The sequence below is a fragment of the Salmo trutta genome, chromosome 32 (assembly GCF_901001165.1).
Source record: "Salmo trutta chromosome 32, fSalTru1.1, whole genome shotgun sequence".
In the NCBI taxonomy this organism is placed as follows: domain Eukaryota; kingdom Metazoa; phylum Chordata; class Actinopteri; order Salmoniformes; family Salmonidae; genus Salmo; species Salmo trutta.
In genome coordinates this window covers 585530-611588 of record NC_042988.1, presented here as the reverse complement: position 1 = coordinate 611588, position 26059 = coordinate 585530, and the positions used below count along the sequence as shown (strand labels likewise).

Below are 26059 nucleotides of genomic sequence, written 5' to 3'. Positions count from 1 at the left end.
GCTAGGGGCTGTTTCTGGACAGGGCCCTCTTTGTAATCTTTACATCAGACTCAAGTAGCCTACAGAGTAGCCTAGCCTGCTCTTTCACATTATACAGTGCTTTCATAAAGTATTCACACCCCTAGACTATTTCCACATTTTGTTATGTTACAGCCTGAATTTAAAATTGATTAAATTGATATATTGTCTGTTTACAGACAATATATTTTGCCATGAACACAGAATTAAATAGAACAGTAGAATGGAGATGATTACAGGATGGCCATCTTTTGATATACAGTGACTTCAGAAAGTATTCACACCCCTTGACTTTTTCCACATTTTGTGTCACTGGCCTACACACAATACCCCATAACATCAATGTGGAATGTTTTTAGAATTTTTTACAAATTCATTAAAAATGAAAAGCTGAAATGTCTTGAGTCAATAAGTATTCAACCCCTTTGTTATGGCAAGCCTAAATAAGTTCAGGAGAAAATATTTGCTAAACAAGTTACATAATAAAGTTGCATTGATTCACTCTGTATGCAAGAATAGTGTTTAACATGATTTTTGAATGACTACCTCATCTCTGTACCCCACACAAACAGATAATTGTAAGGTCCCTCAGCCGAGCAGTGAATTTCAAATACAGATTCAAACACCAGGGAGGTTTTCCAATGCCTCAAAATAAGGGTACCTATTGGTAGATGGGTAAAAAAAAAAGAAGAAAAAAAGCAAACATTGAATATCCCTTTGAGCATGGCGAACTTAATAATTACACTTTGGATGGTGTATCAATACACCCAGTCACTACAAAGATACAGGTGTCCTTCCTAACTCAGTTGCCGGAGAAGAAGGTACTCGCTCAGGGATTACACCATGAGGCCGGCCAATGGTGTCTTGAAAACAGTTACAGAGTTTAATGGCTGTGATAGGAGAAAACGGAGGATGGATCAACAACCTTTTAGCAGGTCAATAACCTAAAACACAAGGCCAAATATATGCTGGAGTTGCTTACCAAGACAACATTGAATGTTCCTGAGTGGCCTACTTCCAGTTTTGACTTAATTAGGCTTGAAAATCTATGGCTAGACTTAAATGGATGTTTAGCAATGATCAAGAACCAACTTGACAGAGCTTGAATAATGTTTTAAAAGAATGTGTAAATATTGTACAATCCAGGTGTGCAAAGCACTTAGAGACTTAAGGTGATTCTAACATGTATTGACTCAGGGGTGTGAATACTTATGTAAATTAGATATTTCTGTATTTAATTTCCAATAAAGTTGCAAACATTTCTAAAAACATGTTTTCACTTTGTCATTATGGGGTATTGTGTGAGAGAAAACAAATCTATCTAATCCATTTTGAATTCAGGCTGTAACAAGACAATGTGGAATAACTCAAGGGGTATGTAACAGTCTATCAGGATCTATCACTCAACACTGATTGGTGTGATTGTAAAACTATTTTAGATTTTATCTTTTACTTAATAAAAAATAAAAAAATTGGGTCAACAATAAAAACATCTCATAAAAATTGTAACAATTGGGTTGATCAGCACGGCCAATTGCGAAATAGCTGGTATGGGCATAACATTATAAAGTTCCATCATAACATATTACTACGATATTGTTCCGTTAACCTCCCTCAACCTTACTGATTTGCATAATTTTCACATTCCATGGAATGTGTTGTATTAACACCATTGATTAAGACAGTACATTATTTATGCTACACTATTTTAATGCAGCAAAAAGTGCCTGGAGCTGTTACCATGTTAGGCTATGGGAGACAGAGATCCAGGGTGAAGTTTCCCCTAGGTTCAGATCTGGGATAAGCTTCCCCTCCCCAATCCATTAGTGGGAAAATACAAAACTGAGCCAAGATCAGCGTCTAGGGGCAACTTCACCCTACACCAGAGAGAGACCTGGAGTGTCCGTTACAGCCAGTCAAAAAGGAGGCTAATTTGCACCGCTGTTCAGTGCCCTGTCCTCTCTCTCCTCGAGGGCCAGTCATCACAGTCCCTTATTGTAGGTCACCACCTTGCAATCGGTTGCCATTGCGATCTCCGGCTCAAGCTGAGACACCTCTATCTGTTGAAGTTGAACCAGAGAAAGATGTAAGCACACAATATGCCTACCAACCACCTGCAACACCTAATAGCCCTTCACAGTACCTCTAAACCCAGAACCTTTATCGTTCGTTCTTAATTACAAGAGACAAGTGAAGTGTGTGTGAGGTTAATTCCTTCCAGCTGTCCAGCCAGCCTTCAGGGATAGCAGCAGCAGTAGTACCTGAGACATCTGTGGGAATAGGCTGATGGCCAGGGGCAGGGAGAGGCTGAAGGTAGCCAGACACACCAGGCTGTGGATGGGCAGCAACAGCCTCCGATTCGTCTGCAGCAATGGAAGTCTAACAGACATGAAGGGAAGCACACATTTGATATTGGCATTTGTATTGAGTACAATCTCAACACTAATACAACATTTCTTACACATGATTACAATAGTAATTGTCAAAACCTCCACTCTTCCAAAAAATGAAATGCCACAGAATGTTCATCTGTTGAAAACATTGTCCTATCCAGGACCCTATTTTTCAGGCTTTAGGTATTGGGATGACCATAACTCAACTGACACTATTCTGACATTAATGCAGGGACTAGACAAGGCAGTACACTAAATATTTCTGACCCATATAGAAGCATGACATACTTTTCTAGGTAGGACATAATGATGGGAGGAAGGACAAAGATTGGCATCGGGAGGACCACTCTGGTAAAGGCTGTCTCCATAATTGCCTGGGGGGAAAGAACAATATTGTGCACATGCTTCAATTAAAAATATTGCAATATGTTGGATTAAATTCCCCCCCATGAGGTTTGAAGGATGCAGCATATGGACATATGAGGAAAAACATAAATATGTTAGACTAATAAAAAATTATAAAATAAACCTTTTCTTACTTTATTGAACCTCATAGGAAGAATCGTACTGACTTCAGTCACAGACAGACTATTCAGAAACTGATCCTCCACACATTAAAAATACACATTTTGCATAGAATATAAAATATCAACAGTTTGCAGACAAAATATTTGGCAGGAACAGAGAACTAAATAGAACACTAGAATGGACATGATTACAGGATGGCCATCTTGGTCAGGGTATCTTTCATTCTAAATACTGATTGAATATGCTAAAACAATGAATTTGATATACAGTGCTTTCAGAAAGTATTCACACACCTTGACTTTTACACATTTTGTGTTACTGCCTGAATTTAAATTGTCTGGCATACACACAATACCCAATAATGTCAAAGTGGAATTATGTTTTCAGAATTTTTTTTACAAATTAATTAAAAATGAAAAGCTGAAATGAAATGTTTTGGCAAGCCTAAATAAGTTCATAAGTAAATATTTTCTTAACAAGTCACATAAGTTGCATGGATTCACTCTGTGTGCAATAATAGTGTTTAACATGATTTTTGAATGACTACCTCATCTGTGTACCCCACACATACAGATAATTTTAAAGGTCCCTCAAGTCGAGCAGTGAATGTTAAACACAGATTCAACCACAAAGACCAGGGAGGTTTTCCAATGCCTCACAAAGAAGGTAGATAGGTCAAAATAAAAAAGCAGACATTGAATATCCCTTTGAGCACAGTGAAGTTATTAATTAGATGCACTATTGTAAAGTGGTTGTTCCACTGGATATCACAAGGTGAATGCACCAATTTGTAAGTCGCTCTGGATAAGAGCGTCTGCTAAATGACTTAAATGTAATGTAAATGTAATTACACTTTGAATGGTGTATTAATATACATCGTCACTACAAAGATAAAGGTGTCCTTCCTCACTCATTTGCTGGAGAGGAAGGAAACCGCTCAGTGATTTCACAATGAGGTCAATGGTGACTTTAAAACAGCTACAGTTTAATGGCCATGATAGGAGAAAACAGGATGGATCAACAACATTGTAGTTACTCCACAACACTAACTTAAATGACAGAGTGAAAAGAAGGAAGCCTGTACAGAATACAAAATATTCCAAAAACATGCATCCTGTTTGCAATAAGGCACTAAAGTAAAACTGCAAAAAATGTGTCAAAGAAATTAACTTTATGTTCTGAATCCAAAGTGTTATGTTTGGGGCAAATCCAACACATCACTGAGTACCACTCTTCACATTTTAAAGCCTGTTGGTGGCTGCATCATGTTATGGGTATGCTTGTCATCGGTAAGGACTAGGGAGTTTTTTAAAAATAAAAATAAATGGAATAGAGCTAGGGGAAATCCTAGAGGAAAACCTGTTTCAGTCTGCTTTCCAACAAACACTTGGAGATAAACTTACCTTTCAGCAGGACAATAACCTACAACACAAGGCCAAATATACAATGAAGTTGGTTACCAAGACAATATTGAATGTTCCTGAGTGGCCTAGTTACAGTCTTGAAAATCTATTTGCAAGACTTGAAAATGGCTGTCTATCAATGATCAACAACCAACTTGACAGAGCTTAGAGATTTTTTAAGAATAATGTACAAATATTGTCATAGTAGGGGCACCCGCTGAAAAATCTAAATTCAAAAAATATATTAATAAAAATATACAGTACCAGTCAAAAGTTTGGACACACCTACTCATTCAAGGGTTTTTCTTTATTTTAACTATTTGCTACATTGTAGAATAACAGTGAGGACATCAAAACTATGAAATAACACATACGGAATCATGTAGTAAGCATAAAGGTGTTAAACAAATCAAAATATATTTTATATTTGAGATTCTTCAAAATGGCCACCCTTTGTCTTGAAGACAGCTTTGAACACTCTTGGCATTCTCTCAACCAGCTTCATGAGGAATGCTTTTACAATAGTCTTGAAGGAGTTCCTACATTTGCTGAGCACCTGTTTGCTGCTTTTCCTTCTCTCTGCAGTCCAACTCATCCCAAACCATCTCAATTGGGTTGAGGTCGGGTGATTGTGGACAGGCCCATAACCTGGAATGCATTTCAATTAATAGGTGTGCCTTCTTAATGCGTTTCAGCCAATCGGTTGTGTTGTGACAAGGTAGGGTTGGTATACAGAAGATAGCCCTATTTGGTAAAAGACCAAGTCCATATTATGAGCTGTTGTTGCCATAAATATTATTCTACAATGTAGAAAATAGTACAAATAAAGAAAAACCCTTGAATGAGTAGGTATGCCCAAACTTTTGACTGATGCTGTATATTAGCGGACCGATTTAGTCATCTTTTTTCTGGCTTTAACACAACAAAATGTGGACTAAGTCAAGAGGTATGCATACTTTCTGAAGGCACTGCATCTGCACAGTATGTTTGATAGCTAGCTAGTGGAATGACTCCATTCATTTTCTCTCTATGGCCAGGAAGGAAACAGTGTTTTTTATAAAGGCTTGTGTGAGAGGTCTCACTGATGACCAGCCACTCACATGTTTGGCAGCAATCTTTGAGGAGCCCAATATGTTCCCATTTTCGTCCAGCACGTCGATGCCCTCTGACAGCTCATTGTGCCTCATGAGGCCCACGTTGCAAATGTTGGCACTGGCTGAGTAAGCAGAGAATACTGGTTGTGACAGTGGCAATGCCTGACATTCAGCTGAGATTGAGACCTACACATTTGAATACTCTAAAAACGTATCTTTCCTTCCTCCCATTCTTGAAGTAATCACTAATCTGACACTACTAGACAACTAGAATAGTCGGATAGGTGCAGTGAAATGTTTATTTTTTTACAGGGTCAGCCATAGTAGTACGGCGCCCCTGGAGCAAATTAGGGTTAAGTGCCTTGCTCACGGGCACATCAGATTTTTCACCTCTTTTTGAACCACTTTTCGGTTAGTGACCCGACGCTCTAACCTTTAGGCTATCTGCCGCCAACTACTTTAGGGATGGCAGGAAGGAAGGATGCATTTTAAGAGTATTCCAACAGGGCCAATGCATCTATTTCATCTGGATTATTCCACTTCAGCATGTGAGGTCTATAGACAGGCCCTTAGTAAGCACATAGGTTTCACATTTACAACTGGGGAGCAACCTTGACAATATTGAACAGAGATCTATGTAGTAGGAGGATTGCTATTAGCTATACAATGCTAACCATACAACGCTTATAGAGGAGAAACCAGCAGCAAAACTCTGCCTCCTCTGTCACCAATTTATTTGCAGCTCTGGTTAAAGGTGATTTATCCCTGTGATTGATGCATTTATAGCAAAGCTCTATTAATAAAAAGGAGGAGACCTACATACAGGACAGACGGAAAATGAACCCAAAAGTAAACACAGTGCAGCCTATTAATTTGCACCTGTAGCTCATATTACATTGTGATAAACTGATTTTAAATCAAGTCTAATGTTCACATTAATACTATATTAATGTGTTTTTATTTAAATATTTACGAATACTTACCCACAGCTGGGAAAGGGATGAGTCTCTGTATTATCATTCGGGTTGCTGGACTCAACCTGTTGGCTTTCTGAATCAGTACATTCAGTCCTACCTAAACAACACAGCACAAACTTTAGGATACACTCTAAACCACAGGAGGCTGCTGAGGGGAAGGCGGCTCATAATAATGGCTGGAATGGAATGGTATCAAACACATGGAAACCATGTATTTGATGTGTTCCATACTATTCCATTCATTCCGTTTCAGCCATTACTATGAGCCTGTCCTCCCCAATTAAGGTGCTATTGGCCGCCTGTGCTCTAAACCCATTTAAAACGTTACATATAGCAGAAATAGGCAGGACAAAATCGCTGAAACGGAATATTCCTAACCATAAATGTATAATAATTATCAACTGACCGCAAGGGAGACAGCACTGGTCACAGCTCCGAAGTAACCTTGAAGAAACGTGGATGTCGGTGTAGGCTAATATGAACAACAACATGAATGACTTAGTATCTCACAGCCTATTACGTAAGACTAACACTGGCTAAAATCACTCTCTTGAATACCAAAACCGTGAATGGAAAATGTACACTTTGACATCAGTCATATGTTCAAAACATTTTCTATACTGTACATCTGGGTGGTGTTAATTAGAGCAAACCATAGCTAAACGTTTTGCAGCGGAAAACAAAAATGTGTGTTTCTTATTGCACGCTGTTTCAGTCCACTTTCTTCTATTTGGTGCCTAATGGACATGAGCCATGGCTAAATGGAAGGAAATCTACAGTACCAGATGCAGGAGATGCAGTGCTAGCTGCTATGGAGCAGCACAGTATGTGGACCAAAAACACTTACACAGAATTGTAATTCAATACCTTTTCTGAAAATCAAGCCGTAAATAATATAAATGATCCTCTCATACACTACCTTAGTAGCATTGCGGTTTGAGTAGTTGACACAGGCATTGTGACTCTGGTTAAGCCACTGAAAGGAGAAAAAAAAAAAAACTGTGAAATTCAATTACATCACTTTACCTCACTGGGAAGGAGAGCGTATCCAATGTGGATATTAACAACATGGGACCGTTAATGTTGAAAAGGTTGCTTGTCATGTCTTTACCTGCCAGAAAATGGTGGATACCACAGTCTGATTTGGAAGAAGAAGGCCCACAACCTAGATTAGGCCAGATAAGGAGACAATAGTGCAACTGTTCTAGTCTCGCAAGGTCTCCAGAATGGCTGCTTCCCTCTAACCCAAAAAGTCAGTACAACCAACAGTGTATTATTAAACAAATGACCATACCAGATGTTACACGTATTTACATACAGTAATCAACTTCAGGACAAAGTTGAATATTGTATCCATAGATACATATGAAATACAGTAATAATTTCATATAAGACTTACAATTGGTGTTCCAAATGGGACATAACCTGTTTAGATGCAAAAAAATATATAAATCAGTGTAAAAATTACCATTAACAAAATAAAAGACACTCTGGTGAAAATCTTCACTTGGAAGTCATACCTGACATTCGAAAAGGCATGAAAATCTTCTCTCCTGTGTCAGGATGAATGATGGCCTGCATTCAGATATGAGAAAGAGTGTGACATCATCATCATGCTTCCAAGAGGAAAGGGAAAACGTATGTATGGCAATGCATACAGTTGAAGTCGGAAGTTTACATACACTTAGGTTGGAGTTATTAAAACTCGTTTTTCAACCACTCCACAAATTTCTTGTTAACAAACTATAGTTTTGGCAAGTCGGTTAGGACATCTACTTTGTGCTTGACAAGTAATTTTTCCAACAATTGTTTACAGACAGATTATTTCACTTAATCACAATTCCAGTGGGTCAGAAGTTTACATACTCTAAGTTGACTGTGCCTTTAAACAGCTTGGAAAATTCCAGAAAATGATTAGAAGGTTCTGATAGGCTAATTGACATCATTTGAGTCAATTGGAGGTGTACCTGTGGATGTATTTCAAGGCCTACCTTCAAACTCAGTGCCTCTTCGCTTGACATCATGGGAAAATCAAAAGAAATCAGCCAAGACCTCAGAAAAAAAATTGTAGACCTCCACAAGTCTGGTTCATCCTTGGGATCAATTTACAAACGCCTGAAGGTACCACATTCATCTGTACACACAATAGTACGCAAGTATAAGCACCATGGGACCACGCCGCCGTCACACCACTCAGGAAGGAGGCGTGTTCTGTCTCCTAGAGATGAACGTACTTAGGTGCAAAAAGTGCAAATCAATCCCAGAACAACATCAAAGGACCTTGTGAAGATTCTGGAGGAAACAGGTACAAAAGTATCTATATGGGGACAAAGATCGTACTTTTTGGAGAATTGTTCTCTGGTCTACTGAAACAAAAATAGAACTGTTTGGCCATAATGACCATCATTATGTTTGGAGGAAAAAGGGGGAAGCTTGCAAGCCGAAGAACACCATCCCAACGGTGAAGCACGGGGGTGGCAGCATCATGTTGTGGGGGTGCTTTGCTGCAGGAGGGACTGGTGCACTTAACAAAATAGATGGCATCATGAGGCTGGAAAATTATGAGGATATACTGAAGCAACATCTCAAGACATCAGCCAGGAAGTTAAAGCTTGGTAGCAAATGGGTCTTCCAAATGGACAATGACCCCAAGCATACTTCCAAAGTTGTGGCAAAATGGCTTAAGGACAACAAAGTCAAGGTATTGGAGTGGCCATCACAAAGCCCTGACCTCAATCCAATAGAAAATGTGTGGGCAGAACTGAAAAAGCGTGTACAAGCAAGGAGGCCTACAAACCTGACTCCGTTACACCAGCTCTGTCAGGAGGAATAGGCCAAAATTCACCCAACTTATTGTGGGACGCTTGTGGAAGGCTACCTGAAACGTTTGACCGAAGTTAAACAATTTAAAGGCAATGCTACCAAATACTAATTGAGTGTATGTAAACTTCTGACCGACTGGGAATGTGATGAAATAAATAAAAGCTGAAATAAATCATTCTCTCTACTATTATTCTGACATTTCACATTCTTAAAATAAAGTGGTGATCCTAGCTGACCTAAGACAGGGAATTTTTACTAGGATTAAATGTCAGGAATTGTGAAAAACTGAGTTTAAATGTATTTGGCTAAGGTGTATGTAAACTTCCGACTTCAACTGTACATGGGGTCAGACTGCTTTATACGAACAGACGTGTGCCACAACTTACCTGCTTGACCTTTTGGGCTTCCCATAGCTAAATAGTAAAATAAAAACAGCTGTGTCAGTTCAGAGCAGTGAGGGGAAATGTTGGGCAGCTGAATGTATGGAGTGTTACAGCTACATATTGCAAGTGTCAAACATTATGCTTAAAATAAAATTACATTTTGGAAAAGTATATATTCTGTAACACTGACAAAGGAATTTCTGATAACAAAAAGCTAACCTGTAGATCAGAAACTCCAGGTGGTAGTGTTCCATGTTTAAATTCATCTAGGAGCTTAATGCATTCTGTCAATCGTCTCTGGAGAGATAAGAGTCATTTGAGTCAACAAGATAATTAATAATAGGTAGTTAGGTTCCGAGTTAATGTGTTATCTCATAGAAGGAAATAGGGCATCTTTAGCCCAGTGGGCCTGTCCCAAAATAATTTTGAGCAGAATTAACAATGGGCTAACAATGGGGCCTTTGAGGGAAAAATGGGCTGGTGTATGAGAAATTTGTGGGCCAATTTCTGTTCCCAGTCCGACCCTGTTATCTGATTTCATTCCAGATCTAAAGTATTGGACGGTATTCTCCTGTTGCCACAGTTCCCAAGTCTCATATTGAATCCGGTCTCTTACAAAAACCAATTGCTGAAGTAGTAAAACAGTACGTGGATTGATGTTTTCAACTGTACCTTACCTCAGACACAAAGAGTGTGCTGGGGTCAATGATCTCTACAAAGTGTTTCAGCCGGCCAAAAAATGAACTCTGGAAAAGACAAAGCAAGTAGTTAATTCTTGATGAACTAGCCATAATGCAATACCAAATCTTAACACCCCATCTCTCTGTAAATAGGTAGCACACTTGTACGTGAGGGGGACAGAATGAGGGGGAAATCAGGGGAAAGAGGGAGAGAACATCTTCAATGGCTATGTACGTTATCAGTGGTGGAGAGTGGGTGGGACCTCGCAGGACAAAATTCAAACCACCCAATTCATTCCTTTATTGAATACCATTAACTATAGTAACTAAATTGCTTATGCACATCTTCAATAATCCAGTCCCATTCTAAACAAAATATAACTTTTAAGGCTCAATGAAGCCTTCATAAACCCTTCATAAGGCAAATATGGATGCCTCAGAAATCCTCCATAAGGAAATCACATGTTATGTGAAGGGTGACAAAAAGGTTATCCCACATTTTCCAAAGCAGCAGACGTAAGGACAATTTATATCAACCTTTACGTAGTATTATATTACTTACAAATGATTTGTGAAGCTATGTAGGGCTTATGAATACTTTATGAATGCCTTAATACATTTTAGTCGTATAGTCATTAAGCAGATTATCTTTAATAACGTGTTGTTTGTGGTACCCAAATTCAACTGTAATCGGCCTGTGTGTAGCTGGTGTGGAGGAGTCAGGCGCAGGACAGCAGAAATGAGTAAGGAACATAATTTACTCAAGGAATCAATAAATACAACACAATAAACTAGCCCACAATAACGGACCGTATACATACAAACAATCACTCAGAAAAAAACATGGGGGAACAGAGGGTTAAATAATGAACAAGTAAGTGGGGAATTTAAACCAGGTGCGTAAAACAAAGACAAACCAAATGGAAAATGAAAAGTGGATCGGCGATGGCTAGAAGGCCAGTGACGTCGACCGCCCAACGCCGCCCACACAAGGAGAGGGACCGACTTCGGCGGAAGTCGTGACATCAACATTTAAATAATGAATCAACGTCTCAATTTCAAATGATGTCGATTGAAGAAAAGTGGTTAAGCTGCTAACTGTTGTTTAGAGTTAATTACTTGAAAATATTTGAGGGATACAAAGTAAGACAGAACAGATGTATGGGTTGACTCTTAAGACACAGTGCACTTGAGCATGTTTTCGTCACCCCTCTATCGCAGAGTCCTTCTTACTTGGTTACATTCATGCCTAGTGTCTCTTGGTATCTTTCCAATATATAACTCTTATTCAGTGGTGTAAAGTACTTAAGTAAAAATACTATTTAATTCATTTTTTGGGGTATCTGTACTTACTTTTTATATTTGATAACTTTTACTTCACTACATTCCTAAAGAAAATAATGTACATTTTACTCCATACATTTTCCCTGACACCCAAAAGTACTCGTTACATTTTGAATGGCTAGCAGGACAGGAATATTGTTAAATTCATGCACTTATCAAGAGAACATCCAAGGTCATCCCTATTACCTCTGATCTGGTGGACTCAATAAACACAAATGCTTTGTTTTTTGCAAATTATGTCTGAGTGTTGGAGTGTGAACCTGGCTATGCGTAAATAAATAAAAACAAGAAAATGGTGCAGTCTGGTTTGCTCTTATTTTATATTTATTTTTAGAATGAGATATACACTACCGTTCAAAAGTTTGGGGTCACTTAGAAATGTCCTTGTTTTTGAAAGAAAAGCACATTTTATGTCCATTAAAATAACATCAAATTGATCAGAAATACAGTGTAGACATTGTTAATAATGTTGTAAATGACTATTGTAGCTGGAAACTGCAGATTCTTTATGGAATATCTACATAGGCGTACAGAGGCCCATTATCAGCAACCATCACTCCTGTGTTCCAAAGGCACGTTGTGCTAGCTAATCCAAGTTTATCATTTTAAAAGACTAATTGATCATTAGGAAACCCTTTTGCAATTATGTTAGCACATCTGAAAACTGTTGTTCTGATTAAAGAAGCAATAAAACTGGCCTTCTTTAGACTAGTTGAGTATCTGGAGCATCAGCATGTGTGGGTTCGATTACAGGCTCAAAATGGCCAGAAACAAAGAACTTTCTTCTGAAACTCGTCAGTCTATTCTTGTTCTGAGAAATGAAGGCTATTCCATGTGAGAAATTGCCAAGAAACTGAAGATCTCGTACTGGCAGAGTTCCTCTGTCCAGTGTGTGTTCTTTTCCCCTTCTTAATCTTTTATTTTTATTGGCCAGTCTGAGATATGGCTTTTTCTTTGCAACTCTGCCTAGAAGGCCAGCATCCCGGAGTCGCCTCTTCACTGTTGATGTTGAGACTGGTGTTTTGCGGGTACTATTTAATGAAGCTGCCAGTTGAGGACTTGTGAGGCGTCTGTTTCTCAAACCACTCCACTTTCTATTCTGGTTAGGGCCAGTTTGTGCTGTTCTGTGAAGGGAGTAGTATACAGCGTTGTACGAGATCTTCAGTTTCTTGGCAATTTCTCACATGGAATAGCCTTCATATATATACACACATATATTCCCACGGGGGGCCAGCACAGAAAAAAATGTATGAAATTGTATGAAATGTATGCATTCACTACTGTAAGTCGCTTTGGATAAGAGCGTCTGCTAAATGACTAAAATGTAAATGTATACACACACACACACACAGTGGCAAGAAAAAGTATGTGAACCCTTTTGTAGGGGTTGATACATTTTTCGTAAGGTAAAATCAAGTATGAAATTTCGAAGTGTAAATTACTAACTTCAGAAGCCTTTTTCATCCTCAAATACACTACAAGTTATCCAGCAACAGGGTGATCAAATTAAGATCCTACATCTGTACACATGGGCTGTGAAGACATTTATATATGGCTGTGAGGACACTGAATAACAAAAGGATACACAGATTATGCAGAAGTCCAGGTAATTCCAAAGGGTTCACATACTTTTTCTTGCCACTGTATATATAAAAATCCTTGTCTAACTGTTCTGTGTATTGTATTTGTATGTTTATGTGGGCCCCAGGAAGAGTAGCTGCTGCATGTGCAGTAGCTAATGGGGATCCTAATGAACTAAACTAAACTTGGTGGTGAAACATTTTGTTTTTCCCTTCCCCTTACTACATGGGCCCGGCCGTACATTGTGTGCCAACAGTTTGAAAAGGCCTGATGGCAGTGCATGCCAAGATTCAATTTGGCAAACCAGATGGACTGAAACATGGCAGCTTCAATCAAATGCCTTCAAGCCATGTATCACGTATGAAAGGCAGGAGAAGAAAGGCAAGACAGGAGAGCTCATCCCTCCATCTTCATTATCTTTCCTACATTCAGTTTTAATTGAAAACACTCTCCTCCACCTCTAATGACATGTAATTGTGAAGAATGCAGTAGCTACCGTTCTGTAAATCTATGTATGCTTTTGTTATTCAGTGTCCTCACAGCCCATATATAAATGTCTTCACAGCCCATCTGTACAGATAGTTGTAGTGTATTTGAGGATGAAAAAGGCTTCTGAAGTTAGCAATTTACACTTTGAAATTTCAGACTTGATTTTACCTTACGAAAAATGTATCAATCCCGACAAAACTGTCCATTAATTATAGCCCACAAAATAATTCAAATTTCCTGTTGCTGCAGGATTGTTTTCCTGCTGTAGCAAACTGGCTCAAATTAAGTTCCTACATCTGCAGTGCTGCTGTAGCTCCAGTTTTGTCTGGGAGAAGAGCACAGGCTGCATGTGAGAAGACTGCTTTAATTATGCATGTGCTTCAGTTCTCCAGAGAATACACAACACACAGCTAGCAGAGATGTATCACGGGCAGCAGCAAAAGGAGTCAGTGAGATTCAAGACCTAGCCTAATTTTAACTGGTATGATGCAACGAAATGAAAATGTTAGTGAATATGCCTTTTTTACCGTAAGCCAACCTGTGCTGAAGATTTTTGGGCCACAAAATATGGATGGATGCTCTATTCGTGAAACAATGAAACCTTACATCACCCATTGATAAATGCCGCGTTTGACATCATATGACTGGACGCTTGTAATGATAAAAATCAAAATTGCTATTGCAGGATGATTCAATGTTTCACATGAACAAAATTATTTTAGTTTTGCAATTGCATCAGAGGTTGCGAAATGGAGGTCTAAATAGACTTAAGCCTCTTGGAGCTGTGAGAAGAGACTACTTGGAGCCATGCAATAGCCCGTGTAAATGACTATCTTTCAAGTATCAAGTTCATTAGTCTTATGTATGGGATACACATGGTATACATCGTCCTACGGAATTCTTACTTGAAGGTTCCTTCCCGACAATACAACAATAAGAAAACAAAGTAATGGCTCAGTAGAATAAACATTTTAGCATAAGTATAATACAGGAAGGCACAATTTTGTCCAATATTTACACATGTTTTGGGGAAGGGGGATTGTGTGTGTGTGTGTGTGTGTGTGTCATAGTGCTGAGCGATTGGTGTTTTTTGAGGTCATCTCGGTGTTGGTTGGATTATTTAAAAATAATCACGGTTTTCGATTTCAATGTTTTTTTTCTCAACATTAAATGCACTATGCACTAATATAAGTCCCATGATGGTAGTGACGGCCCATTACTGCTTATCACTTATTAACTCCAGTCTAAATTTATTCACATTACCTTAAAATATTTAAAATGTGTATATTACATTTGTTATATTTGATGACTTGATTATTTCATTCCAAGTCATCATCTCTATAGAGCTGCTAGCTATGCTGTCTGACAAAAATCACAGTTTTAGTAGTTCTTCAATATAAATAAGGCATACTTTTATGACTGCTGAATACCATCTATTAATCACTTAGATAATGTATTTTCAGGTAAAGATACTTCATGAAGCAAATACTCTCTACCCTCTTATTATACCTCAGTGTCTATCCCTCTCGATCACGCATTCTGTCTCTTTTACATAGCAGGCATAAAAGAAACACAGAACGGACAAGTAGACACGCAATGGATTATGGTCATTGTAATTAATTACCACATTTTCTGTGCAAAACTATGTAGAATATTGGCCTATTAGAATCTACAACTCCCTACTACATCACACAGTTCTGGTTTGATCTGATATATCTCTAGAGAAGCTGTCCATTGACCTCAGAAAAAAACTAATTGATATTTTGGTTAATCGTACTAGTGTTGCATGAATGTGTGTGTGTTTGTGCTAAGCAGGGTTGGGAAGGTTACTTTCTAAATGTAATCTTCTACAGTTATTAATTACCTGTCCAAAACTGTAATCAGTAATAACAATTAAATGTCATAATTCAAATTTCTCAAACATACAACTATCTTACACCCTTTGAAAGATAAACATCTCCTTAATCTAACCACGTTGTCCGATTTCAAAAAGGCTTTACGGCGAAAGCATAAAGTTAGATTATGTTAGGAGAGTACATTGACAATAGCTGTGTGTAATGTTTTGTCAATTCAAAGACACGCGTCACCAAAAGCAGAAAACCAGCTAAAATTATGCACTAACCTTTGACAATCTCCATCAGATGACACTCCTAGGACATTATGTTAGACAATACATGCATTTTTAGTTCTATCAAGTTCATATTTATATCCAAAAACAGCGTTTTACTATGGCGTTGATGTTGAGGAAATCTTTTCCCTCCAATACCGCCAGTCAAATCAGCACAACAAATTAAATAATTACTATTCGAAAACATTGGTAAAATATTATATTGTCATTCAAAGAATTATAGATTTACATCTCTTGAACGCAACCGGATTGCCAGATTTAAAAATAACCTTACTGGGAGATCACACTTTGCAATAATCTGAGCACTGCGCCCATAAAAATATGCTTTGCGATACAGACTAACCGCCATGTTGGAGAGATCTAAAATCGAAAATACTATGTAAATAATCCATTACCTTTGATTCTCTTCATCAGATGTCACTTCCAGGAATCCCAGGTCCATAACAAATGTAGTTTTGTTCGAAAAAGCTCATAATGTATGTCCAAAAAGCTCCGTGTTGTTAGCACATGATCTAAGCCCGCCGGACTTCTCTTCATGAAAGAGGGGAGAAAAAATATTTACGTTCGTTCAAACATGTCAAACGTTGTATAGCATAAATCATTAGGGCCTTTTTCAACCAGAACATGAATAATATTCAAGGCGGACGATTGCATTCTCTTTTAAAACGTATTGGAACGAGAGTACCCAACATGAACTCGCGCGCCAGAGTCTTGTCGGCCACCACCGTTCCAAGGCTCTTGTTCGTTCAGTTCTCACAGTAGAAGACTCAAACAACTTTGTAAAGACTGGTGACATCTAGTGGAAGCCATAGGAAGTGCTCAACGATTAATAAGCCCCTGTGTGTTTCAATGGCATAGGCTTAAAGGTAATTTAACACATCAGGTATCCACTTCCTGTCAGAATTTGTCTCAGGGTTTTGACTGCCATATGAGTTCTGTTATACTTACAGACACCATTCAAACAGTTTTAGAAAATTCAGAGTGTTTTCTATCCAAACCTGAACAATAATATGCATATTCTAGCTTCTGAGTTGGTGTAGGAGGCAGTTAAAAATGGGCACATATTTTTTTCATAATTCTCAATACTGCCCCCTATCCCCAACAGGTTTTAAGAGGCTCAGGTTAGGAGCTGGCACAGACACAAAGTCATACAATTTGATTTGAAACCTAACCTTAACCACACTGCTAACCCTAATGCCTAACTATAACCTTACATTAATACCAAAAATACTTTTACAATATATCTTATTTTGACTTTGCAGCTGGCCCAACTAACAGAAATCGCTCAATTCTGCCTTTATCATGGAGGACTGATTGGAAAATAAATGCTGCTCTCAGAATGGCATGCTTTGAACACTACCGAAAAAGTGCTATTTGCGAGTGAAAAACAAGATGGTAATTTTCCATTAAGAAAATAAAAGCCCCACTCCTGGTCTTCTTAAATTAAACGTGTTTTTGACAGTATGGAACTCAAACTTTCATTACATAGCCTGGGATCCGGACTATGCAGCTGTTGCAACAGCGTATTTTTTACTGGCTGTCCACCGGAGGCATATTCATTACTCTGATTCTGATGCAAAATGTTTCTTAAACAGAAGCAAACAGAATGAAACAGGGAGGGACCTACCTGAATTTGTTCAATAGAAATTCTTGTTTTGCTCTTCTTGCTTCCGTGTGATTCTTAAACTGTAAATGGTTTCTCTAATAAATATACCCCTCGTCGCAAAAACAAGGATTGATAGGCAGCTTAAACTTCTTCAATTCAACCATTATTGGGTTAAAATACACATACATTTGTGAACAGCAATCCACAACAACCACAATCCGTAAGGCGCAAATCAATGAGAGCAGCAGTGTGATTCACATCAATGTGCTATGTAGTCTAGATATCAATAATAAGAGATATCTGTATCGTCCGTCCGTTGGTTACGTACCACGGCTGTAGCCCTTATCTCCAAACGTTTATTCAAGTAGGATTATCTTTGGGTGCCGACAGCAGTCACACCATTGGAATACAAAGCTTGGACTGTAGCCTACAAAAGCCTATTCCTTCTCTTTTCCCGCGATCCATCAAACGCATTTGGTGCGTCGTCATAGTGGTCTCTGATTTGTGGTCAGACTTGCTCAGGCAGAACAAACTTAAAACATGTGCCTTTGGAATGTCATTGGAATGTCATTGAGAAAACAGAATGGTGTCCCCAAAATAATTCTGAATTTAAAAGTTATCCTAGAAGTAATAATCTAGTTTTTCAAAAATATCTGTAATCTGATTACAATATTTTAGCTGGTAATGAATTGCAGTTAGTTTTTTTGTAATCCGTTACACCCCAACCCTGGTGCTGAGGTGAGGAGAGTCAGTGCAAGTGGTCATTCTAGTTGCTTGTAGATGGAAACTGTCTCTGAGCATGTTGGCATCAGACCTCATGGGCCGATACTGTCTGCCCAATGGTAAGGGAGTGAATAGCTCATGGCTGGGGTGTGTGGGTCCTTGATGCTGCAGGCCTTTCTCAGGCACCATTTCGAGTAGATATCCTGGATGGGTGGGAGCACGGTCCCAGTGATGTACACAGATGTCTTCACCACCCACTGGAGGGCCATGTGGTTGTGGATGGAACAATTCCCGTATCAGGCTGTGATGCAACTGGTCAGGACCCTCTCGATATTGAAGAGGTAGTATTTGGAGAGGACTGGGTAGCATGCTGATTTTCTTCAGCTGGATGTAGAGACGCAGTTGCACCCTCTTGACAAGAGTGGTGGTGTTGTTGGTCCATGTCAAGTCCTCGTGAGGTGGACGCCAAGGAACTTTAAACTGCTGACTCCCTCTACTGCAGTCCCGTTGATGTGGATCGGGGCATGTTACCTCCTCTGCTTCCTGAAGTCAACAATCAAGTCCTTGGTTTTGCTGGAGTTGAGGGAGAGGTTGTTGTCCTGGCACCACAATGCCAGTTCACATACCTATAGGCTGACTCATCGTTGTTGGTTATCAGGCCTACAACCTTGGTGTCGTCAGCAAACTTGATGGAGTTGTGTCATTCAATTGTGGGTGAACAAAGGGTACAGCTTGGCGATCACAGTGTTGAATGCTGAACTGTAGTCAATAAACAGCATTCTCACATACAGTGCATTCGGAAAGTATTCAGACTAGGGATGCACAATATATCGGGTGAGCATATCGGAATCGGCCAATATTAGTGGTACGTGCAACGTGCTAACGTCCAACCTCGAAATATACTGAACATAAATATAAACGCAACAACTCCAAATAAGGAAATCAGTCAATTGAAATAAATTCATTAGGGCCTAATCTATGGATTTCACATGACTGGGCAGGGGCACAGCCATGGGTGGTCCAGGGAAGGGCATAGTCTGTCTAAGGGTAGACAGACCATTAATCTTGCACACATTGCAACGGGATGACCCAGATTCTTCGGAGCGAACTATCTGATGTTTGCCTGGCTATCAAAACTCCTTGCTCCGGCCGAATACTACGCCACACCCATGGAGGATAGTTTCTTCTTCGCAATGAGTCTGGATAGTCCCAGTCGGTATTAGATAGAACGTCGCGGTCCTGCCGCCTATGGGGAAAACAACCTGTGGTTACCCCATTGGCTACGTGCAGCCTAATTGGACACCGGGTCCCCACATTTCCCATGCAGAATAGCCTGAAGCCACAGGGCTCTTCTCACAGGCTCTATTTCCCTATGTGGGAGCATTGTGAACCATAGGTCGGGATTTTTGACCTGGTTACATTGAACAACACAGCAGCTTTTCGGTATGTTTTGTTATTTCTGTGTAACAAAAAATCAACAGAGAAGTTGACTCTTTTACAATGCAGGTCAATGGGAAAGAATGTTTGCTTTCTCCAATTTGGGGGAGTAGTCAAGGGGTATTTCCTTCTTATGACCTGAATACCTCCCTGACGATTTCTAGAACGCTAACACATTCTAACCGTTCTGATTGGTCCCAGAAACCGGTGGGTTGGGCCAGAGCCAGAACACAAATGGGTAAAGCGCCATTTAAAAATGTCATTAGCTTCGATAATCTGATTGGTTACAGATTATTCAATCACTGATGACTTTGTTTTGTACAACACCCCTCATTTTGTACAACACCCTTCACCTCAAACATAGCACAGCAGAATAATTCAGTTTGTCATTTGAAGAGGCATATTTAAATGTTTGGAAGTAAGGATGCACGATATATCGGTGAACATATCGGAATCGGACGATATTAGCTAAAAATGCCAACATCGGTATCGATGTCTAGTTTAACGCCGATGTGGAAAACCGATGTCAAAGCTGACGTGTATATAACGTAGGTACATGAAGTAAAGACGCCACATAAAATTTGCCGCTATACATGCAACACAGTATTCCTAAACAAGCCCACAATGTCTGCTGTTTGGATCGAGCAGTCAACAAAATGAGCAGTCATTTGAAAGAGTAACAAAATTTCAGCGAGACAACTCAAAGGCGAAATCCATTAAGGCCAAGATAATGGAATTCATTGCCTTTGACAATTAACCGTTCTCTGTCGTGGGTGATGTTGGCTTTCGCCGACTGGTTGAGCATCGGTACACACTACCAAGTGCTCTATTTTTCAGATGTTGTCCTACCGGAGTTACACGGTAATAGCATCACTGCTATTAGCTTCACGACATACATACTATGGACCGCCGTTTGGTTCTTTGCGTGTCAAAAAAGATACAATAGCACTGGCAAAGCTGTACAAAAAAGTCTGCAAACAAGCAAACACCGGCCACGAACGATGTGTTTACAATACCGCGTTGGTAATACAGCATAATTTGTTCGACCGCAACTTCTGAGGTAGCTAGCTTTAGCTTGGTACCTACCTATACAACCAGCCTGAAAACAATGACCAGTAGAAACTGCAATCATTTTCATTATTTTTAGCAATGATTTACGAATCCTTGTGAGTAAGTATTAGCTAGGTTGCCACCTGTTGTTCGCCAATTGAAATTGAACTTCAGTTCATGAAAATAAATAGCTAGTCAGCTACTTAACCCTGTTGCCCAAAGCTAACGTTATATGCAGCCAGCCAGCTTTGTCTGGCTAATGAGGCGTGACCGGACCATGTCATGTGTTGTGAAGCTAGCAACAAAAAGGATTAGGCACAATAGTGGAAACATTGAACCACTGTAGTTTACATCAATTATAATTTCTAAAGTGGAAGTTGGAAAAGTTATATTTGAGTGTTTCAGTGAATGGTTAGTGAGGGAGGCCCTGCTCTCTCGCTTCCCCAGTTGTTTAGTTAATTTTCATTCCAATCTCCTTTGCATTAGCGTAGCCTCTCCTGTAGCCTGTCAACTATGTGTCTGTCTATCCCTGTTCTCTCCTCTCTGCACAGGCCACACAAACGCTTCACACCGCGTGGCCGCCGCCACTCTAACGTGGTGGTCCCAGCGCGCACGACCCACGTGGAGTTCCAGGTCTCCGGCAGCCTCTGGAACTGCCGGTCTGCGGCCAACAAGGCAGTCCCTCGACTTCTTGGCACTGACGGAAACATGGATTACCACAGAAAACACTGCTACTCCTACTGCTCTCTCCTCGTCTGACCACGTGTTCTCGCATACCCCGAGAGCATCTGGTCAGCGGGATGGTGGCACTGGAATCCTCATCTCTCCCAAGTGGACATTCTCTCTTTCTCCCCTGACCCATCTGTCTATCTCCTCCTTTGAATTCCATGCTATCACAGTCACTAGCCCATTCAAGCTTAACATCCTTATTTATCGCCCTCCAGGTTCCCTTGGAGAGTTCATCAATGAGCTTGACGCCTTGATAAGTTCCTTTCCTGAGGATGGCTCAACCCTCACACTTCTGGGTGACTTTAACCTCCCTATGTCTACCTTTGACTCATTTCTCTCTGCCTCCTTCTTTCCACTCCTCTTCTCTTTTGACCTCACCCTCTCACCGTCCCCCCCCCCTACTCACAAGGCAGGCAATACGCTTGACCTCATCTTTACTAGATGCTGTTCTTCTACTAATCTCACTGCAACTCCCCTTCAAGTCTCCGACCACTACCTTGTATCCTTTTCCTCTCTGCCCCTACTCAGATGGTATTGCACCATCGCAACCTTCGCTCTCTCTCCTGCTACTCTCTCCTCTTCCATCCTATCATCTCTTCCCTCTGCTCAATCCTTCTCCAACCAATCTCCTGATTCTGCTTCCTCAACCCTCCTCTCCTCCCTTTCTGCATCCTTTGACTCTCTATGTCCCCTATCCTCCCGGCCGGCTCGGTCCTCCCCTCCTGCTCCGTGGCTTAACGACTCATTGCGAGCTCACAGAACAGGGCTCCGGGCAGCCGAGCGGAAATTGAGGAAAACTAGCCTCCCTGCGGACCTGGCATCTTTTCACTCCCTCCTCTCTATATTTTCTTCCTCTGTTTCTGCTGCTAAAGCCACTTTCTACCACTCTAAATTCCAAGCATCTGCCTCTAACCCTAGGAAGCTCTTTGCCACCTTCTCCTCCCTCCTGAATCCTCCTCCCCTCCCCCCCTCCTCCCTCTCTGCGGATGACTTCGTCAACCATTTTGAAAAGAAGGTTGACGACATCCGATCCTCGTTTGTTAAGTCAAACGACACCGCTGGTCCTGCTATCATTGCCCTACCCTATGCTTTGACCTCTTTCTCCCCTCTCTCTCCAGATGAAATCTTGCGACTTGTGACGGCCGGCCGCCCAACAACCTGCCCGCTTGACCCTATCCCCTCCTCTCTTCTCCAGACCATTTCCGGAGACCTTCTCCCCTACCTCACCTCGCTCATCAACTCATCCTTGACCGCTGGCTACGTCCCTTCCGTCTTCAAGAGAGCGAGAGTTGCACCCCTTCTCAAAAAACTCACACTCGATCCATCCGATGTCAACAACTACAGACCAGTATCCCTTCTTTCTTTTCTCTCCAAAACTCTTGAGCGTGCCGTCCTTGGCCAGCTCTCTTGCTATCTCTCTCAGAATGACCTTCTTGATCCAAATCAGTCAGGTTTCAAGACTGGTCATTCAACTGTGACTGCTATTCTCTCTGTCACGGAGGCTCTCCGCAATGCTAAAGCTAACTCTCTCTCCTCTGCCCTCATCCTTCTAGACTTATCGGCTGCCTTTGATACTGTGAACCATCAGATCCTCCTCTCCACCCTCTCCGAGTTGGGCATCTCCGGTGCAGCTTACTCTTGGATTGCGTCCTACCTGACAGGTCGCTCCTACCAGGTGGCGTGGCGAGAATTCGTTCTCCGCACCACGTGCTCTCACCACTCGTGTCCCCTAGGGCTCAGTTCTAGGCCCTCTCCTATTCTCGCTATACACCAAGTCACTTGGCTCTGTCATATCCTCACATGGTCTCTCCTATCATTGCTACGCAGACGACACACAATTAATCTTCTCCTTTCCCCCTTCTGATAACCAGGTGGCGAATCACATCTCTGCATGTCTGGCAGACATATCAGTGTGGATGATGGATCACCACCTCAAGCTGAACCTCGGCAAGACGGGGCTGCTCTTCCTCCCGGGGAAGGACTGCCCATTCCATGATCTCGCCATCACGGTTGACAATTCCATTGTGTCCTCCTCCCAGAGTGCTAAGAGCCTTGGCGTGACCCTGGACAACACCCTGTTGTTCTCCACTAACATCAAGGCGGTGACCCGATCCTGTAGGTTCATGCTCTACAACATTCGCAGGGTACGACCCTGCCTTACACAGGAAGCGGCGCAGGTCCTAATCCAGGCACTTGTCATCTCCCGTCTGGATTACTGCAACTCGCTGCTGGCGGGGCTCCCTGCCTGTGCCATTAAACCCCTACAACTCATCCAGAATGTCACAGCCCGTCTGGTGTTCAACCTTCCCAAGTTCTCTCATGTCACCCCGCTCCTCCGCACACTCCACTGGCTTCCAGTTGAAGCTCGCATCTGCTTCAAGACCATGGTGCTTGCCTACAGAGCTGTGAGGGGAACGGCACCTCCGTACCTTCAGGCTCTGATCAGTCCCTACACCCAAAGAAGGGCACTGCGTTCATCCACCTCTGGCCTGCTCGCCTCCCTCTGCGGAAGCACAGTTCCCGCTCAGCCCAGTCAAAACTGTTCGCTGCTCTGGCACCCCAATGGTGGAACAAGCTCCCTCACGACGCCAGGACAGCGGAGTGAATCACCACCTTCCGGAGACACCTGAAACCCCACCTCTTTAAGGAATACCTGGGATAGGATAAAGTAATCCTTCTACCCCCCAAAAAAGGTATAGATGTACTATTGTAAAGTGGTTGTTCAACTGGATATCATAAGGTGAATGCACCAATTTGTAAGTCGCTCTGGATAAGAGCGTCTGCTAAATGACGTAAATGTAATGTAAAATGGAATTTGCGGTTTTCCTTCAAAATAAAAGTATATCATTGACAGTTATGCAAATAGTAAAATTATGGTATACTTTTATTTTGAAGGCTAAGGGCAAAGTCCACTATTGTGGCTAATCCTTATTGTGGCTAGCTTCACATAGATGGGTCCGACCATTAATCAAATAAGAACTGAATTATAAAAAATAAAAAAAATAAAAAGAACATGGGGAAGAACATTGTTTGCATCCATGAGCTAGTAAGCTTTTATTTTATGACCAGCACTGTAGGTGCGCGACACAACTTTACCAGCATCATAGCATGAATCGTTGTGACATATGAAATACGAGTGATAGTGTAATCAATGTGTAATAACTACGTAAAAAATGTATGAACGCGTTAAATTATGTGACGTGCAGTCATATTCAGGTCCTGATTGGTCAACAAGCTTATTTGACACGTCAAATAGTGTTAAATAGTATATTTTGAGACACGCAAAGACCCAAACGCCGTTCCATAGAAATCATGGTTGAGAATGAAACGACTGAACAACTGATCAACGAAACAGCACAGCAAGTGAAAAAAATTGGTTTTGATTATGTTTTACTGGTAATGGGGACATATACATAAATGCCAACAAAATAACTTTTTAGTCAGTGTGGTGTGTGTGTGTGTGTGTGTGTGTGTGTGTGTGTGTGTGTGTGTGTGTGTAACCTTTATTTAAACTAGGCAAGTTGGTTAAGAACAAATTCTTATTTGTCCGGACGACGCTGGGCCAATTGTGCGCCGCCCTATGGGACTCCCAATCACGGCCGGATGTGATACAGCCTAGATTCGAACCAGGGACTGTAGTGACGTCTCTTGCACTGAGATGCAGTGCCTTAGACGGCTGTGTCCGTGTGTGTGTGTGTGTGTTAACTATTTAAACTGTACTAGAATACCTAAAAGGCCACAAAAATGTTAAATATCAGTTCGCTTTATCGGTATCGTTTTATTTGGCAAGGAAAATAACTGATATCGGTATTGGCCAAAAATGTCATATCGGTGCGTCACTAGTTGGAAGGAAAACATTTTTTTTAAACAAAATTATGAGGCCTACATAAATTCTTACTTGTCACTTTTTTATCCCTCATGAAAGTTTCAGATTGTCCCGAGAGATAAAAAAGCGTAAAAATAATCCGGATGTCACAAGTAATAATAAAGCTATTCAATTATATTTAGGCTGTTCTATATGCCTATTCAGTGCAGTCTACTCAAGTGTAATAAAGAACCTGAAAAAAAATAGAACATTTTAGCAATTTTCCTTTAAGTAAGACTAATGCTGATTTACAGATCAGGCATGCAAAAAGTTTGGATCCATTATTAGGACCATAGGATGTTCGCAAAGTATTGTAGCCTCAGCATTTAGCTACAGTGGGGTAGCCAACCCTGCTATCATCTCCGAAACACATCCCCACCCCTCGTTTTCGCTACTTGTTAATTTCAAGAAAGTAGGATACTTTCTTGCATTTGCACAGAACATAAAGAGGATTGCACTACAAAGATTTTACCAACATGTATCGAGCGGACATCAGAGGCAACTTTCGCTACAAAGTCACATGCAGCGAGCATAATGATGTGATCGCAGGCAGAGGTCGGATCTATAGTGTAGTGGGGGTTTTTTTTGCACTCTTAGAGATACCAAACAATGGGATTAATGATACAAAAAAGTCCAAAAATATGCTTTACCTGATCATATCGAGGTCTTCCAAGCTGGAATGCAGGACAGGCTGCAGATTCCGCCATGAGAACGGATAAGTATTTGTTGAAATAAATATATATGTCAATCATGAAACGGGATTTTTAAGTAGTGAACTGGCTATACTCCAGTGAAACTAGAGAAGCAA

General features: G+C 40.7%; 1 protein-coding gene across 3 annotated transcripts; it reads right to left on the bottom strand.

Annotated features, from left to right (window-relative positions):
* Window positions 1-1297: 1297 nt before the first annotated feature.
* LOC115170720 (sideroflexin-5) lies at window positions 1298-26059 on the bottom strand. Of its 3 annotated transcripts, XM_029726958.1 has the most exons (15): window positions 25902-26059; window positions 10297-10365; window positions 9839-9916; window positions 9623-9649; window positions 7934-7988; window positions 7813-7838; window positions 7525-7578; window positions 7333-7389; window positions 6820-6885; window positions 6420-6510; window positions 5443-5558; window positions 4343-4361; window positions 2700-2785; window positions 2280-2397; window positions 1298-2078 (listed from the first exon to the last, which is right to left on the bottom strand). In XM_029726958.1, exons 1-15 carry the CDS (start codon window positions 26001-26003, stop codon window positions 2059-2061), a joined length of 984 nt encoding a protein of 327 aa, XP_029582818.1. In that variant the 5' UTR covers window positions 26004-26059; the 3' UTR covers window positions 1298-2058. The 3 variants fall into 3 exon arrangements, with proteins under 3 accessions (XP_029582818.1, XP_029582816.1, XP_029582817.1); XM_029726956.1 differs by lacking the exon at window positions 4343-4361 and having other exon boundaries at window positions 25902-26058; XM_029726957.1 differs by lacking the exon at window positions 4343-4361 and having other exon boundaries at window positions 7525-7551; window positions 25902-26058.